The 15,552-nt window shown below is 53.8% G+C and overlaps 1 protein-coding gene across 1 annotated transcript; it reads right to left on the bottom strand.

Moving 5' to 3' along the window:
- Positions 1-1,584: 1,584 nt before the first annotated feature.
- On the bottom strand, positions 1,585-15,435 carry LOC132320343 (electroneutral sodium bicarbonate exchanger 1-like). Its single transcript, XM_059832623.1, has 24 exons — positions 15,415-15,435; positions 12,938-13,019; positions 12,105-12,233; positions 11,521-11,656; positions 11,147-11,307; positions 10,863-11,042; positions 10,606-10,694; positions 10,316-10,473; positions 9,859-9,946; positions 9,207-9,353; positions 8,936-9,027; positions 8,407-8,581; positions 8,137-8,270; positions 7,274-7,519; positions 7,066-7,171; positions 6,551-6,712; positions 5,752-5,865; positions 5,242-5,403; positions 4,403-4,654; positions 3,695-3,763; positions 2,974-3,147; positions 2,737-2,874; positions 2,193-2,293; positions 1,585-1,672 (listed from the first exon to the last, which is right to left on the bottom strand). Exons 1-24 carry the CDS (start codon positions 15,433-15,435, stop codon positions 1,585-1,587), a joined length of 3,204 nt encoding a protein of 1,067 aa, XP_059688606.1.
- Between the last annotated feature and the right edge of the window lie 117 nt (positions 15,436-15,552).

Here is a 15,552-nt window from a genome sequence, read left to right as displayed (position 1 = left end):
TCCAACCCCGAGGCTGAGCCCTTAATTCTCCCAGAGGGACATCACCTTCCCTTGGCTTCCAGCTCCGGCCTGGGGCTCTTCCCCAGCCTCTCCCTCCACTTACTCCAAACCCCACCCTCAGCACAGCCCCACAGACACTCCCCTCCTCCTTCCTCTGACCTCTCTCTTCCTTAACCCTTTCCTCACCTCCAGCACACTATACAGAGGGAGCCAGACGCACCACCTCCTCCACTGACTTCCCTGGCCAGGCGGGGACACGGTTGGAAAAATACTTTGGAATACCCGGAGCTGCTCAGCTCTTGCGGCCTAAGGCTTCAACTCCTTCAGCTGCTTCCGCCTCCCTTTTCTCGGGAACCGCTCCCGCGGCGCTGCAGGACAGCAGCTGTCCCCTCCGACAGTCACCATGCCACGCTGGCAAAAGTCAACCTACAGCTTGCAAAACCCCATCCCGTAAAAGCCGTCTGATTTTGGCCCTGCTTGGGGATGTACCCCTTTCTTCCTTACAGAGCAATTCTGTAGTTTCTTTTCCCCACCCGTTTGCAAGGAGCAACAACTTGCCCTTGGCATTTGGGGTTGGCTTCATGCACGAACAGGCTCCCGCAGAGGATGGGACAAGCCGATGGCAGGAGGGCTCGTGCACCCGTCCCAGCTGGGCACGAGGCACCAGTTGCAGACGCCGAGAGCCTGGAGCACGTGCTGAGCCCACAGCAAGATGCAGGGCTGCAAGGGGACCTTTTCTTCTGGCTTGTCCTCTCCTCCCAGGCTCCACGGCCAGCCGACTCGACCGCATGTGCCTGAGGTGACACCACAGCCCAACGACCCCCCGCCCCAAAACCTCAAGAGAGCACGAGAGCCATCTCTGCTTCACAGCTTCTTCCTGCACAGCGGCAGGGGAAGGGAGAAGGAAAAGGCATCTTGCCGCTTTCCTCCCGGCTCATCCCACCCTGGGAGAGAAGAGACTTTGCAAGGACAGGGGAGAAGAAAAAACTACAGAGTGCCAGGGAGGTAAAAGGAAGGAAAACAGCACTGAATGATAAAGCGGCAGCAGTCCCTCTACCACTACAAACCCACACCACCACACGCACGTACACACGGGAACTTCACGACACCGAACTCCCATTGACTGGCACGTACACCTCAGTTTGCTGGTCTAGAGATACTGAATGCCTGAAGCACACCAAGGAGAACTGAAAACATCGACATGGCTTTAATGGGAATCCTCCAACTGGAAAACAGCGGTATCTCCCCGTCTCTGCGTTGGCACGTCCCTGAGTCACGTTCTCACTCCTCCCCTTCAAAGCCGAGGCTCCTAAATAGCAAAACTGGGGGGAAAAAAGACAAAAAGAGGGAGAGCACCATCAGTGGAAGACCTGCCGGCTGCTGCTGGTTCAACCCTGTTCGTGGGACCACCCTGGCAGTGACGAGCTGGTTTGCATGCCACGGTCCTCGCTGCCTGTTCCCAGGGACGGGCCGTTTGCTCGGTACTGCCTGCCGAAGCACGGGAAAACTGTAGGCATGCGCCGTCGCTTGCAGAGGAGCACGGTCACGTTCACATGCAGTCCTTTACCTCTTTCCTCCCCGGATTCAGACTGTTTCTGTGTTCATAGTGAGAGCCTTCCACACGCTCGTTTTCAACACTTCCTCCGAGATATTAATCTCGCAAGGATCAGTCCTGCAATAAATATTTTACAGAGCAATCCGTGACTATGGGAACTGATGCCACCAAGTGCGTTAGCATCAGCAAGAGGAACAGCGGGGCCCCGAGAATCAAAGCTCAGCATAAGCACGGCAGGTTTTGCTGGATGAGGAGTTTTGCGAGGCAAGCCTGAGAGCTGCAGAGCTACAGCTCCGTGCAAAGGCTCTTGCGGGCGTTTAGCCCTGGAGTGGGCTCCTAAGCCACTGCTGGTACAGATCATGCCTGCAACTCCTCGTTTTTACATATGAGGATCTCCAGCTACCCTAAAGTCACTGAGGATGCGACTTTTTGGGGTCAGATGGGAGTTGTGCAGCCACTCTGCTTGGAGGCAGAGCCCTGCGATCCCCTCCTGCAGCCCTGCCCGTAGATGTGATTTTCCCACCAAGCTGACTGCTGCTTTCTATGGGACGCTCAAGAAAGATGCAAGTGGAAAAAATTGTGCCAAACACCTTCCAACTAATCTTGCCGGGGGTCCTGGCACTTGGTGGGGCTTTACCTGTCCCTGCTTTGCTTTGGTGTATCCAGGTTGCTGGTCTTGCCCAGTTTCAGCAGAACTGAACCGGCAGCAGCAGCAGCTTCCATCATTTTCGGGGACTCCTGACGGAAAAAAGGGACAAATCAAGTTCTCTGTCTTGGATCCAAGTGGAAAAAACCTGAACACCCAGCAAAAACATTGCATGCTGCCCTCTCCTTCTGACTCGTGGCACCTTTAGCTATTAGCGCAGCAGGGTAAAGACCTTTCACTCTGAATTTTTTGGGGGGGGGGTTAAAAACACTGTTACGAGCCAATCTTTCCATCATCATCATCATCATCATCTGTTATTATAAATGACTCATTTAAAAAATTATACCTCTATTCAAGTGTTAAGCTCACTGCTCATTCAGGGAAAAAAAAGGTTAAGATGTGGGATCCAGGCTATTAGGATCTGTTTCTTTTGAGTTCTGATCTTGCCCCAACATGTAAAGACAAGCTGTGCTAGAAACAGGCAATCTCACAGCCCGAGGGAGATGTCCAGCCCCGAGCGCCCAGCAAGCGTTACCTCTTCTTCATTGGCTTCGTTTTTGGCACCGTCCAACTTCTTCTTCTTGCTCTCTGGCATAAGGTCATCCAGGAAGCTGAGCTCTCGCTTTGAGAAGCAGAAATCCATGGCTTTCCGGACAAATACAAGAGCCAAGACCTGCACGAAATAGAGGGAAGATGCGGTGAGGCCAGAGGTGGTGCTACATCTCACTCCAACGCGGCAAACATCCCTGTGCCGAGCGGCACCGCCTCTTACCATCATGGGAAAGACGATGGCGGCACGGGACACCTTGATGGCCCAGAGCAGGATGAGGCAGATCAGCTGGATCACGGTGAAGAAGTGCACCTTTCGCAAGGGGACGTGCCGCAGGTAGATGAAATCCGGCTGGTGTTTCGCCGGCATCCAAAACAGCTTCAAGCGATCGAAGAACTGCAAAGTCAAAGTGGAAAAGTTGCCACCTTGGGACTGCGGAAAGCTTCTGGCCCTCTTGAGACGTGGAGGGAGTTTTCAGGATCTCGCTCGCCATGAGAAACCGTGGATCCCACTATGCTCCTCCTGGGAGCAGCACCCATTTTCCCTTCGCTCCAGCTAGAAACCAGCTTGCCCGTGAGAGCTGCCCACCCACGTGCAATTATGCCACGTTATTCTATGATTAGCTTGTCTTGGCCCACTGAATCCCCCAGCAAGGATTTCCACCAGTGGTAGAAATTGCCTTCCCTGTGCACTCAACTCCCCCATTTTCACCTAACCAAACACTGGCCTGCCCTAACCTGTGTTTAAACAGGGAGCGCTCAACTTGCCCGGTCCTCCCAGCCCTATAGACCTCCTGTGCCTCCTCCAATCTTTTTCGTACACAAAATATTTTCATTGCTTGCTTTCCGAGAGGTTTTTTTCCCATGCCGCTGCTTTTTTCCTGCTTCTACGGAGATGAAATACCAGGCAGCGGACATGCTGCACGCTGTAAAAAAGTCCGTACCTGAATTTCTCCGAGCGACGACACGCCCATGTAGAGAAAGACGCCGTAAAGCACAGGCATTGGTATAAACTGAAAGAAAGAATGCAATCATTTATTTTTTTAAATTGCATTTTCAGTAGTACCACTCTCTTCTACAGGCACTGCCTCAAATTGCCTACAGCTTTCCAGTTTCCACAGGGTTAGAGACGTGTCGGATTTTAACCAGCAGAGCTTTTGTGCCTGCGAGTGAGCTAACGCTCTGCTTTAGGCTGACCGTTGGAGTTATCTTTCATCAGCAGAATCCTATCTTCCAGAAAGGTTGGAGGAAAACAGGCGACCATGCTACCATATGCCACGTTCTGTGACGGTAGAAAAACCTTTCTCCTTATTCTTGTAGCAACAAGCAAAAGCGACGTGCCTCCTCTTAGCCTAGCGAGGAGATTATCTTGTGGGAGGAACACGCAAGGAAGCCCATGGAGATGATTTCAGTGTGTTTAGCTACTGGAACGGCTGTGCTGAGGCATTTGGGGGAGCAAATTGCCATCGATAACGTGCTGAACGGCTGGAAAGCGTAAGCGAGGAGGCTGCTTCCCACTGTGGGTCAAGCCCCAAGGTTTGGGATCACCTCCTCCTCCGCTCCACAGCTGCTCGGGCCTGGAGAGAGGGGACTGGTTTTGGGTAACCTCCAAAAAGCTCGTGGCTGTTGGGTGTTTTGCATTTTCCTCTTACCTTTAACACAGAAGTGAAGAAGACAGAGCAGCCCATGAGCACAAAGATCATGGAGCCAGTGACTCTCTGCTCTCGTATCCCCAGAAACTTGGGTTGTTCTCCTGGAGCTGCGCACTCAGACTCGACTTTGAGGCTATTCACGTGGGTGATGGACAGGACGGTGGCAGCCACAAACCAGGGCAGCCCCATCACGGAGCACACCCCGAGCATCACGGCCACCATGAAAAGGTCCAGGTGGTACCCACATCCTTTCTGCGGGAAGCAAAACAAGGAGATGAGCGTCCCACAGCACAAGAGCAAGGACAACGTCGCAAGTCAGGCTCAAACCCCGCTAGAGCGCAAGTCAACTTCTTGAGAATTTAAAACACGCCTCGGAAACAAATAAGGAGGTATCTGCTCTTTGTGCAAGCCCCTTGCATGAAAAGGTGGCAGTTCAGACAAAGTGCATTTGGTTGTGCGATAGCTACTTCTCAAAAGAAAAAAAGAGACCGGGTTTTTTCCTTCATAAAGAAATTTCCACCACTTGCAAGTAGGATGTGACTCTGAGTTATCCCTGGCAGCGCGTCAACACAATTCGATCCCCCATCCACTGCTGACATTTTAAAACAAAACCACGCTTCTCTATTGCTCCAAGATTAATTTGCTCCTCTGAAAGGCTGCTCATCTGAACTCCCTGTCGTTTGCTCCCTGTGTCATCATTAATGCAGGAGAGCATCCTGCCACGCAGCCTGACGTTTTCCCAAACCAATGCCTTCCCAAAGCATTTGGAATAGGAGCTTCTCCCCGTGCCTGCAGCCCGGAGTGAGTTGGGGATGGGCTCATCTCTTGCAGCCCCTTACCTTCAGCCTGTGCTCCTTCCTGTTCACAATAACAGCAGTGATCTGCTGGTCCATGAAGATCAAGATGGTGCAGAGCAGAGCTGGGATGAGCGCAGCCAACACCGTCCACCAAGGGTTGGGTCCTACGGGGTTGATGAACCACCCGCGGTCGTCTCTGGTAGGCTGCAACAAAGCACACACATCAGCATCATCTCCCAGCCCAGCCACCTCACTGGCTTTGCTTTTCCCCTCCATTCCCATGTCAGAGCACCTCCCAGCCCTGGCTTCACGTCACCCTGGGGTTCAGCACTGCCGCTGCCCTCTTTGCAAGCACCTACAGATACTTCTCCTGGAGGTATCTAGTTTTGGGGCTGTCTTCTCCTTTCCCGAAGGAAACAATGCGCTTGGAGGCAGAAGAGGAGATGGTCGCACCACCAGCATCTCCTCCGGACTCAGCCCTGTCCTGCCCCGGCATCACCTTGTGGCATCCCCAAGGGCTGAAACCAGCTCCCTGCCAAAACACCCCGTTACCTTGAACATATGGGGGACGTGGAGCTTCGGTGATGGGATCCCAATCATGAAGTCCGTGAGCACCATGACGACGATGGTGAGGAAAACAGCAAAGTCGCTTACTGTGGACCGTACCTGGGGCAAGAAACCAGAGCTGAAGGGGGCGTCGCAAAGGGGGCCACAACATGACATGGAAAAGTGAGGGACGTCAACGCCATTAAGACCGGTTAACAAAACCCCTCCATGCTGAGGACATGCAGCCAAATCCCTTGGTTAGATACCGTTGCTGTGTTTGTGCCTGTGAGATCTGGTGCCAGGCAATACAAAATGTTTAATTAGGTGGAAAAGGGTTGTCTTAGTTGAAACCTTAAAAAAAAAAATAAAATTACAAAAGAAGGAAGCAGATGTCTGCCACGACAGCCACGCTCACAGCTAAAACGGGAATAAGGCACTGAGGCATCATTTGCTCCTCAAAAGGAAGAAATAGTGTCGTTTGCTATGGCAGCTCCTCAGCTGAATCAGCCTTCCCCTTGAGCACATAATGCACAGAAGGTGAAAAAAAGTAACTGTGGAAGACCTGATTTCCCACTGCCTGAGCAAGAGATGGCTCCAGGACAGGTCGCCAGGCAGGTGGGAAATGCTACGATCCTTTTGCGCTCATGGAAATGAGTGAGGGACGTCCACGCTGATGGAGAGCTTGGCCTTCAAGGTCAACGTTTCCCAGCTCGACCGAGTGGTGGCAAATACTGCTTAGTGCTCCAGGAAAGCCATTTTGGGAAATGAGCGTGGAGACTGCTGCTGGCCACCGTCTTCTACCTACTCTGGTTGGGAAGTATCGGCTGGTCTTAAACTTCTTCAGTAAGCTCGACAGCACAAAGGTGGAGAAGAAGAGGATGCAGCACCAGAAGAGGACGTCAGGCGTGTAGGGGCCATTGGGTCCACAGGCAGGTCCTTGAAACTCTCCATGCAAATACCGACATTCCTGGAGAAACAGAGCATCAGGACACAAAGGCAGTGCACGTGCGGCAAGGAAACCTTGCATAACGAGGGGGTTATTTCTGCTGCCGGTCAGAAATATTGTCCTGCCACCGCGTTGAGGAGGCAGACAGTTATTACCCACGATGTTGGGCACAAGGTGGACTGGACAAGGTGGACTCTCCTTCCCAGGACCAAGCGGGTTAAAACCACCCATTAGATGTAAGCAATGACTTTTCAGAGCAGCACTAGCACAGCTGGAAGCCCATCACCACCTGAAGGGCTCCGACTTGCGCACCACGCGAATGCCCCTGGACCCCGTGGCCGCGGCACGAGGAAGCAGTGGCTCGGGGCACTTACGGTCACCGTGAGGTTTTCCCAGGCGATGCCAGACACGTTGATCTTGTTGCTCTCCCAGAAACGCAGGGTTTCATTGCTGGGATGCGTCGGTGCCTCACACTTACAGCTGGGAGGAGAGAAGCCAAGACACGGGTAAGGGAGAGGCGATGCAGGTGCAGCCCTGAGCTCCTGCCAAGGGGCAGGGGCGTTTTAGGAGGAAAAAACCCACTAGTCGATGGTGAGGAAGTCGAGCTGGCTGTGCATGTGCACAGGGTAGGTCTCCCGCAGGTGACTCAGCTTCTCTAGAGCCTCGTAGATGAAGATGAGGCAGATGAGGGAGGCGAAGGCTTCTTCGGTGAAGCGGGTGATGTAGCACACCAAAGAGCTGGCGTCGGTGGCCACCAGCACGATGCAGAAGAAGGCGGTCCACAGCCCGATGCATGCCCGCAGAGAGAGATAGGAGAGCGTGTACTCCCTGGGAAACCAAAATAAAACCAAGGGTGGAAAGGCCAGCAAGAGGCTCCAAGTTGGGGCTTAATGATAAATTTAAATTGCAATAAGGGTGGTTCATCTCACATCGAAGTCATCACAGCAGAAGGACTGTCATGGAAAATACCCATTTCACATGAAAAACTCCTACTTTTTCAATGAAATCATCCAAACTCACAACATTTCAGCAGTAGACTATTTGGCTACCTGAGCAAACTGTATTTCCACTTCCAGCAACAATCAGGCTAAGAAGTGCCTTGTTTTGTACTCAGAGGGAAGCAAATCTTCCCCCATTCCCAAACCAGAGTGATTTGTCTCCTCTTCCTTGTGCAGCCCATCTTGGGCATCCACATCCTTGTGGTTTCTCCTCCTCCAGCTGCTTCGCTTTAAGCCTAAAACCCCCAAATGACCCCATCCATCCTTCAGAGAGCCAGGGCTCTCGCACCATCGCATACTAAAGCAGCAGCGTGCAGCATCTGTGACACACAAGACAACTTCAATCGAACAACTGCCGCTGAGAGAAATGAAAGACAAACATCTTTTCTCCATCCCCGCTGCCTTCTGAAGGCTCTCACAGCACCCGGCCGCAGCAACCAGCCTTACTTGCAGAATTTGTAGAGGATCTTCTCAAAGACGAGCACGGGTCCGGTGCTGCCGAGGATGGTGAGAGGTTGGCCAGCAAAGAGGGAAAACACCACGCCGGTCATGGAGGCGCCCAGCAGCGACTCCATGGCACTCTGTCCGGGGAAGAGAGGCAGCAGTGAGTACAGAAAGCATTAGGGGGAAAAAAAACCCAGAGCAAACTCACTGCAGCAAGGACTTTTGCATGAGTTTTATCCTCCCCCGTGCCACCCAACAGAGAGAGCTGCTCACTATGTGGCCATCGGTCGCCTCCCCCAGCAGTCCCCCGAAGGTGATGACAGGGGACATGCAGGCACAGTAGAGGAAGAGGAAGGACGCCAGACACTGCAGCCTCAGACCATCCCGAAAGTCGCTCCAGAACCACGGGGCTTTTCGCTTCACATCCAGGATCAAACCTCCAAAGAGCCTGGAAGAAGGACAAAATAGAGACAGTTCTCCTGCAAGACCACATGGACTTTTCTTGGCTGCAGAAGGGCAATCACAAGCATGGAGTAATTTTCAGTGCTGAAAAGAAGCCGTCTCCTTCTCCCTTTTTACACCCACTAGAAACTGAGGCACGCCAAAATGCCCTGTGTGCACTGATGCTGTGGCTGAGCCCAGCTGCCCACATCTCCCACCTGCCCAGCCCAGGGACCCAGCTGGGCATGTGGAGCCCCTTCACTGAACCAAAAAACCCCAAAAACCTGCTCAAAGGCAAGGTGCATGCTCAGATTTGGGAGGCAAGCAGAAAAAAAACACCCCAAACTATCAAAGCTTGCACCTTCCCGTCCGCTCCAGTTCAGGACCGCTGTGCTTCTCCGGCTCACTGTCAGAAGCACTGTCATCGAGAGCTCCTGGCATCTTCCTTTTTTCCTGTTCAAATGGAAATAAGAGAAAGACAGCTCTTTGTAACCACTGGCTTGTTTTGCTTCTGGTCTGGCCATGTGACTGTGTCAAACAGGGACCTTGTGAATCTGGAGCCCTGAACAGCATCCCCAGCTGCCTGCCGTCCTGCCCGTCCCCCTCGCACCTCCCTCCACCGCAGCACCCACCTGCGAAGGGACGTTTTTCGGGGGCTCGATTCGGATCGATGGATCCCACTCTCCAGGCGGCAAGACCGTGACCTGATCCAGAAACTCATCGATGCCGGCCACGAGGTCAGCCCGGTTCTTGGCTTTATAGGCGACGTCATGGAAAACCTGCCCGTAGGAGACAACCTGCTCAGAGGACAACCCATCTCGCATGCCCTAAGCAGTGCAATAAGCACTTGGCTAAACGCAAGATAATTTCCCCCAAATTTCCTGCTGGCAATGGCAGGAAGTATTCCCCCAAAAGGAAAAATCTGTCCATCGTGTTCCTTGTAATCCTCTCCTCCACGAGGCCCCCCATCCCCCATGGCACACCGCAGCCTGTTGCTTAAAGAGGACAAGTTTTACTGGCCCTGGCAATGCCACCACTGGGGACAGCGTGCTGGGGACCCCGGGGAGAAGGACGAGGTGCAGGATGCACCCCGGGTGGGATTTCAGCCTCCAGGATGTGGGGTGATGCAAACGTGCGTGTTTGCTTTGGGGTGCGAACGAAGGGTGGGCTATTTGGAGAGCTGCCGGCAGCGGGGACAGCAAATGCTCTTCCTCACTACTACAGAGACAGGGAGAGGTGAAGAAAGCCAAAAATGACCCAGAGATATCCCTTCTCACGTCGCACCTCATCCGTCATGATAGTAGCGATGGACCTGCCGATCTCATGGTACTGATGGGCTTTTCCTTCTGGTCCAAGCAAAACAAACAGGAACCTGGGCAAGACAAACAAAAGGAGAGAGACGAACGTGTCATGGCTCAAAGAGCACCCAAGGAAATCCCTGGCAGCTCCCAGCCCAGAGCACGGCTCGAGAGGGGACACGGAGGCTCACCGACTCCGGTGATGAATTGGAAATTCATCAAAACCCATCGCAAATTTCATTTTGGGGCCAACTCTCATTCACGTTGGCCAATGGGTTTAAAAGCTACAGCAGGGAAGGGGGAAATGAAGGCAAGGAGACGTGGCTGGCAGAAACGTGCTGGCTCCCGCTGGCCTTGTTCCCTTGGGATGCCAAACTGGTGCATGCCATCTGATGTTTTGTTGGGGGGGTTTGAAATAAAAACTTTGTGCTTCTCGTTCAGACCTTGTTGGGATGGGAACTTCCGTCATGCCCGAGAGGAGGACAGCCGGGGTCAGGCGGACAAATGCCATGATGGGCTGGCGAAGGAAATCCAGCTCTCCTACGAGCACGTTGGACGCTTCAGCCCCGCTGGGAATTTTCTTCATGAAGTGCAGCTCCGCCTGGGCACAACAAGCCATTTTCAGGCAATTACCCCAAAAGCAAAGCCCACAGCACCCTGCAGCTCCCTCTGCAGCCAAGGTTGCAACAGCAAATTCGGCCCTGAAGGCCTAAGAAAGCTATGAGTGTCTCACCTTGCTTAAATCCGTTGTGCTGGTCTCATGGTTCACCCCATTTTTAGCTTCCACAGTGGTGGGAGAAGGATGAGGGGTAAGTGTTTGAGCTGGTAGAAAAAAGAAAGACACTCAGAAAGACGGACAAGGAGCAATTGGGATGCTTCTCCTTTGCTAGGACAAACCTAATGGGGCCAAAGCCCTGCAGAAACCCTCATCTGCTGCCAAAGCCCTGCAGAAACCTTCACCGGGTGCCAAAGCCCTGCAGGAACCCTCACCTGGCTTGTCGAGGAGGTGCAGGTCCGACCCCTTCTTGCTCACATCAGCAAACGAGCGGAGAAGGTTGTTTCTTTTCTTCTCGTTCTGATGGTGGTGCTTCTTCAAAAGAACTTCTCCAATTTTTGCCCGCGTGCGCTCGTCAAACTCCGTGAGCTGTTCTTGCTGGCCCAGGATCAGATCTGAGCATGGCACAGGAAAATGAGGCAGGGTTTGATCTGGGAAGGAAGGGCACAGCGGCGAGCCAAGCTCGACCGTTCCCGGAGGGACGCGGCACCCACAGTACCTGCGATCTCTTTGATGCTGTTGGCACTAATGTCCAGCAGCACCGTGCCATTGATGATGCAGCTCCTCAGCTCAAAGAGGCTGTGCAAGGACAGCGTGGCCACATAGGGCTTGCTCCAGCGCTCGCCGCCGTCTTCCACGTCCTCCTCAAACTTCAGCCACCTGCGGACATCGGGTGCTGTCAGCCCCATTGCAAGGAAACAGCCCCAGCTCTCCAACCCCTTTAACAGAGCTACAGGTAGCAAGAGGAGATGGCTCCTCGCATCAGCACCTACAGCTGCAAAAGCTTCGCGTCCTGCGGAGCGGATAGCAGAGCCCGCGTGCACTGCTGGCGCAGGGACTCCTCTCCCACCACAGCCGGCAGCAGGGATTTACCTTGCCGTTTCCTTCCACTCGGCATCTTCGCCCTCTTTCACGCAGATCTCATCCAGCTCGGTGAACAAGGCGTGAGGGACATGCTGCTCGTCCTCCTTGGTCCTGAGGATGAACTGCACCCGCTGGGACGGGGTGCCTGGGGGCAGAACACAGAGACCCGTCCCGTTACCACGCTCGAATATGGCCCATCACGCTCACATGCAAAGCGGGCATCAGATCGGCACCAGTTCAGCCACAAATATTGGGCCGGCCCCTCTCCCCTGGCTCTGTTGGGGCTTGCACAGAGCCACGGAGAAGGAGAAGCATCTATTCCACCCCTGCACAAGGATGGGCAGCTTTCCTTCCCCACATTTCCATTTTTAAAGCAGGCATCCCGCTGAGGAAGATGAGCCTAAATCCATTATACATTTAACTACCTCAAAAAAAAAAGATGAAAGTTTTGAAAAAGAGGGTCTTGTTAAATAATGCCACTTTCCCTCGGAAGAACAGCAAGTCACTCAAACTAGCCACATGGACCTGCTTGCAGAAGACCCCAGCGCCCATGTAGCCCCAAGGAGTTTAGTGAACGGGGTGGCGGGACTTACAGTGGTAGCCCTGCTCCGTCGGGGCACAGTCCTCCTCCTGTTCCCGATGCTTCTGCTTGTGGGGTCGGTGATGCCGGTGGCATTGCCCCACCAGCGGCATCTGCACGCCGGCGTACAGGGTCCGGTGGCCTGCAAAAAAGCAGCATTTGCATCACTCGCGATATTGGGGAGATGGATGACGCAGACACCACGGTTAAATCAGTGCAGCCGTCCCAGGAGGAAACACCAATTTTGTTTTCACTGGATCCCTGAATGTCACAGACCTCTCCTTTTTTCCAAGCCTGTTTTACTCGAACTTTGCAACAACAGAGCAACAACAAGTGATGGCTCCCCCAAAAGTGCCCTGAAAGCATCCAACGTCTTCTCAAATTCCAGCTTGGGCTGGCCAACACTCAGCCTTGCTCATTAAGCAGTGACAGAAGGGAATTCTTTTTAAAATCCTTGTATGGCACAAGGCGACAAGAGAAGATCCAATCAGTCCCATGATAAGGAACTCCAGAAGAAAAGAAGAAAAGCACAGCCTCGCGCCTGCAGCTGTCCAATTATTCTCCAGACCTCTCCAAGCCAGGAGCAGCCTCTGCGAGTAAACAAGCCGTGAATTATCCAGCCCCATGGCTAAAGCTCACACCGTGACCTCCGCGGGGGCTTTTTCCCTCTGTTGAAAAGCCGTAATATTAAAACACGTGAAAATAACTGTGCTGCTTTATTAAGAAGCATGGCACGTTTTGCTGCACATGATGTCACACCGAGTGAGGGACGTTGTAGGGACTTTGTGCAACGGGAAAAGGCGCCGGGCTGGTGGCCCCTCTACCAGCATCTCAGCAGAGACTCACCTTCCAACTCCTCCTTCTCATAGTGAATCTTGGCACCGTTGCTCCTTCTCCCCTGGTCAATCAGTGCCTCCTCGTCATGCCTCTGTTTAGCAATGAGAAGAAGGTAAAAGTTGGGGCTGGGCGTCTAGAGCTCCCTTGCGTCCTGCCGGCAAGTCTCCTTCTCTCTTAGATACCGTTTTGCCTCCGTGCTGCGACCAGGGACGCTAAACCTGCCCCTGGCAGCCCTCCCCAGTGCAAAGCATCTCCCCCTGCCCATCCTTCTGCCCTCCAGGGAAATGCCAATGGGATTTCGGGGAGAGTTTTCCCCCTGTTTGGGGGATGCTCAGCCCTTCGGCTGTGCTACCTGTAACTCTTCCAGAAGTGTCATTTTGTAAGCCCCGTTCTGGTTCATCCTCACGTCGGTCACCGGTTTGGGGGGATAATTGAACCTCCAGATCAATCAGGGGGCCAGAGTCCCCCGGGACACCTGGACAGCTCTCACCGAGAGGAGCTCAGTGGCACCCAGTGTGCACCAACTCCAGAGACACAACAAGTGACCGTTTATGGCATCACAATCGGTGATGCGTATCCAGGCAGTTATTTAAAGCCACGCACCCCAGGACTCTTCCCGCTTGGAAAACTTAGTGGATGGGGAGAAACCAGCTCTGTTTTGGGCAAAAACTAGCCGGAATAGAGAAAAGGGGTGTAAATGCCGCATCCTGCTGGGCCAAAAGGCATAAGCAGCGTTTGGGTGTATTTAAAAGCACAAGCTGCCAAAATAGGAGTGAGGTGCAAAGCCTTGGGGAAAATACGCCTTACGGGGCAAAATACGCATTAGGAGGAAACATAGGAGGAAACAGGACAAGTGAGCACCTCCGGCTCTGCGGCAAGATGCTCTCAGCGTCCCATGGCCCTTCTGTTGCAGCATCCTCGAAATCGCGGCAAGCCTTGCGCGGAGATGCCACCGAAGGAAAGGGCCCCGCTCAGAACTCACTCGGTCCCGGTTAGGCCACTCAAATGGACTCGGAGCGCTTATTTTGTTGAGGAAATTGCTGGAGGAGTTAAGGGTTTTGTAGAGCTGTGGGGTTGCGGACCTGTGGCCTTGGGATGGGATGGAGCAGGAAGGGGAGAAGCCTCCGGAAAGCAGTTTATCCCATCCCAGCATGGGCACCAGCACTTGCAAACGCTTTGCCTTCCCTCTCCGTCCTTCTCCGCTGCTGACAGGTGCCTGCAAAACATCACATTGTCAAAACTGGGCTGGGCAAGGGGATGCCGAGCTTTGCATCGCTCACTTTGGAGTTTTGGAGCAGCCAGAGTTGTTCCGCTTAGCACTATTTCCTAAGCACAAAGCTCCGGTTGGCTGCTTCGAAGCTGCTTTTGTTGGGAGGCTGAAAGCAGTAATTGCTTGTAAAACTGAAATCGGAAATCACTGGAGCAAAGGAGGAAGGTCCGACTTTTCGGGGAACGGTTCTCTTTGCAGAAGGTGAGTGCCTTTTCCTCCCTTCTGTACTACCAATCTCTGAAGAAATCAAACCAGAGTAATGAGTGCTTGCTGACAGGCACCCAGCAGTCTGGTTTTCAGCAAATAAAGGGTGACGATTGGGCAGCCTCACTATTACAATGTGCCTCGTTCTTCTGTATTTGTCCAGACGAGCTCCCTTCTGGCTCTCTACCAGCCCACGCAGGGACATTGCCATGTCCCCCCCAGGATTTCTCGGCTGTCTCAGCCCAGAGACGGGCTGCACGGGGACGTGGCGGGGCAGAGTCAGGAGGGGGCCATGCTTCGGGCACGGTGCTGAGCCCCACTCCACGCTGGCGGCTGCGTGGCAGGAAAAGCCTTTGGGGACCTTCTGCCGTGAACCTCAACATCAGCTCTCCATCCTGGAGCTGGAGGAGGTTGAGCAAAACCTCGGGGCAGCACCACGCTCCCTCCCAGGAGCAGCAAGCAGGGACCAGGGCGGAGGCACGAACCCACCGCAGCCGAGCAAGACGTCGGGCAAATGATATGGGACGGGATAGTGCATATACCTGATGTCAGGAACAAGCCTGGCCGGGCTTGGCAGACCCCCTGAAACCCAAAATTATTTCTATGGATTTATTACGGCTTTTCTGGAGGATGCTCCACACAGTGAAGTACTTTGCAGGACACAGCCCCTGCCCTGGCCACCTCCTGCAGGGAGGCTGCCAGATGCCACCATGTGCATTAAACCACCTTTTCTCCCCCCATCCTTCCCTCCTGAGCAGATGGCAGTCGTACGAATCCCAAAGCACCCAAAGCTTCGCCTCCAACACCAAGCGGCACTCGGAAGGCACCTTCACCACTCTTAGGGATTTACCCACGCCGGCCACCCTAACAGGGGCCGACCCTGGGATCCCGCTGAGAAGGCAGAGTCCCAGGGAAGGTTTCCCATCCCTCTTTGAGGAGTTCTCGGGTGACAGCTCGAGCTGGCTGCCTCCGGAGAGGGACCCCTACCCCCACTCATGCCCCCCAATTATACCTGTACCACCCAGCACCCCATCCCCAGGTCCAACCCCGAGGCCGAGCCCTTAATTCTCCCAGAGGGACATCACCTTCCCTTGGCTTCCAGCTCCGGCCTGGGGCTCTTCCCCAGCCTCTCCCTCCACTTACTCCAAAC

Source organism: Gavia stellata, chromosome 35 (genome assembly GCF_030936135.1).
Source record: "Gavia stellata isolate bGavSte3 chromosome 35, bGavSte3.hap2, whole genome shotgun sequence".
Taxonomy (NCBI): domain Eukaryota; kingdom Metazoa; phylum Chordata; class Aves; order Gaviiformes; family Gaviidae; genus Gavia; species Gavia stellata.
Note: the sequence above shows the minus strand (reverse complement) of the source record. Positions and strands in the feature narration are given on the sequence as shown.

What these genes read in the sequence shown, in the direction of transcription:
- LOC132320343 (XM_059832623.1), bottom strand. Translation starts at nt 15,435, where the DNA reads ATGGGGTGCTGGGTGGTACAG. An exon ending in CGAAAAACGTCCCTTCGCAG is followed by an intron (nt 9,028 to 9,206) that starts GTGGGTGCTGCG and finishes CCATTTGAACAG; the next exon opens with GAAAAAAGGAAGATGCCAGG. An exon ending in GGGAAAACCTCACGGTGACC is followed by an intron (nt 6,713 to 7,065) that starts GTAAGTGCCCCG and finishes CTGTTTCTCCAG; the next exon opens with GAATGTCGGTATTTGCATGG.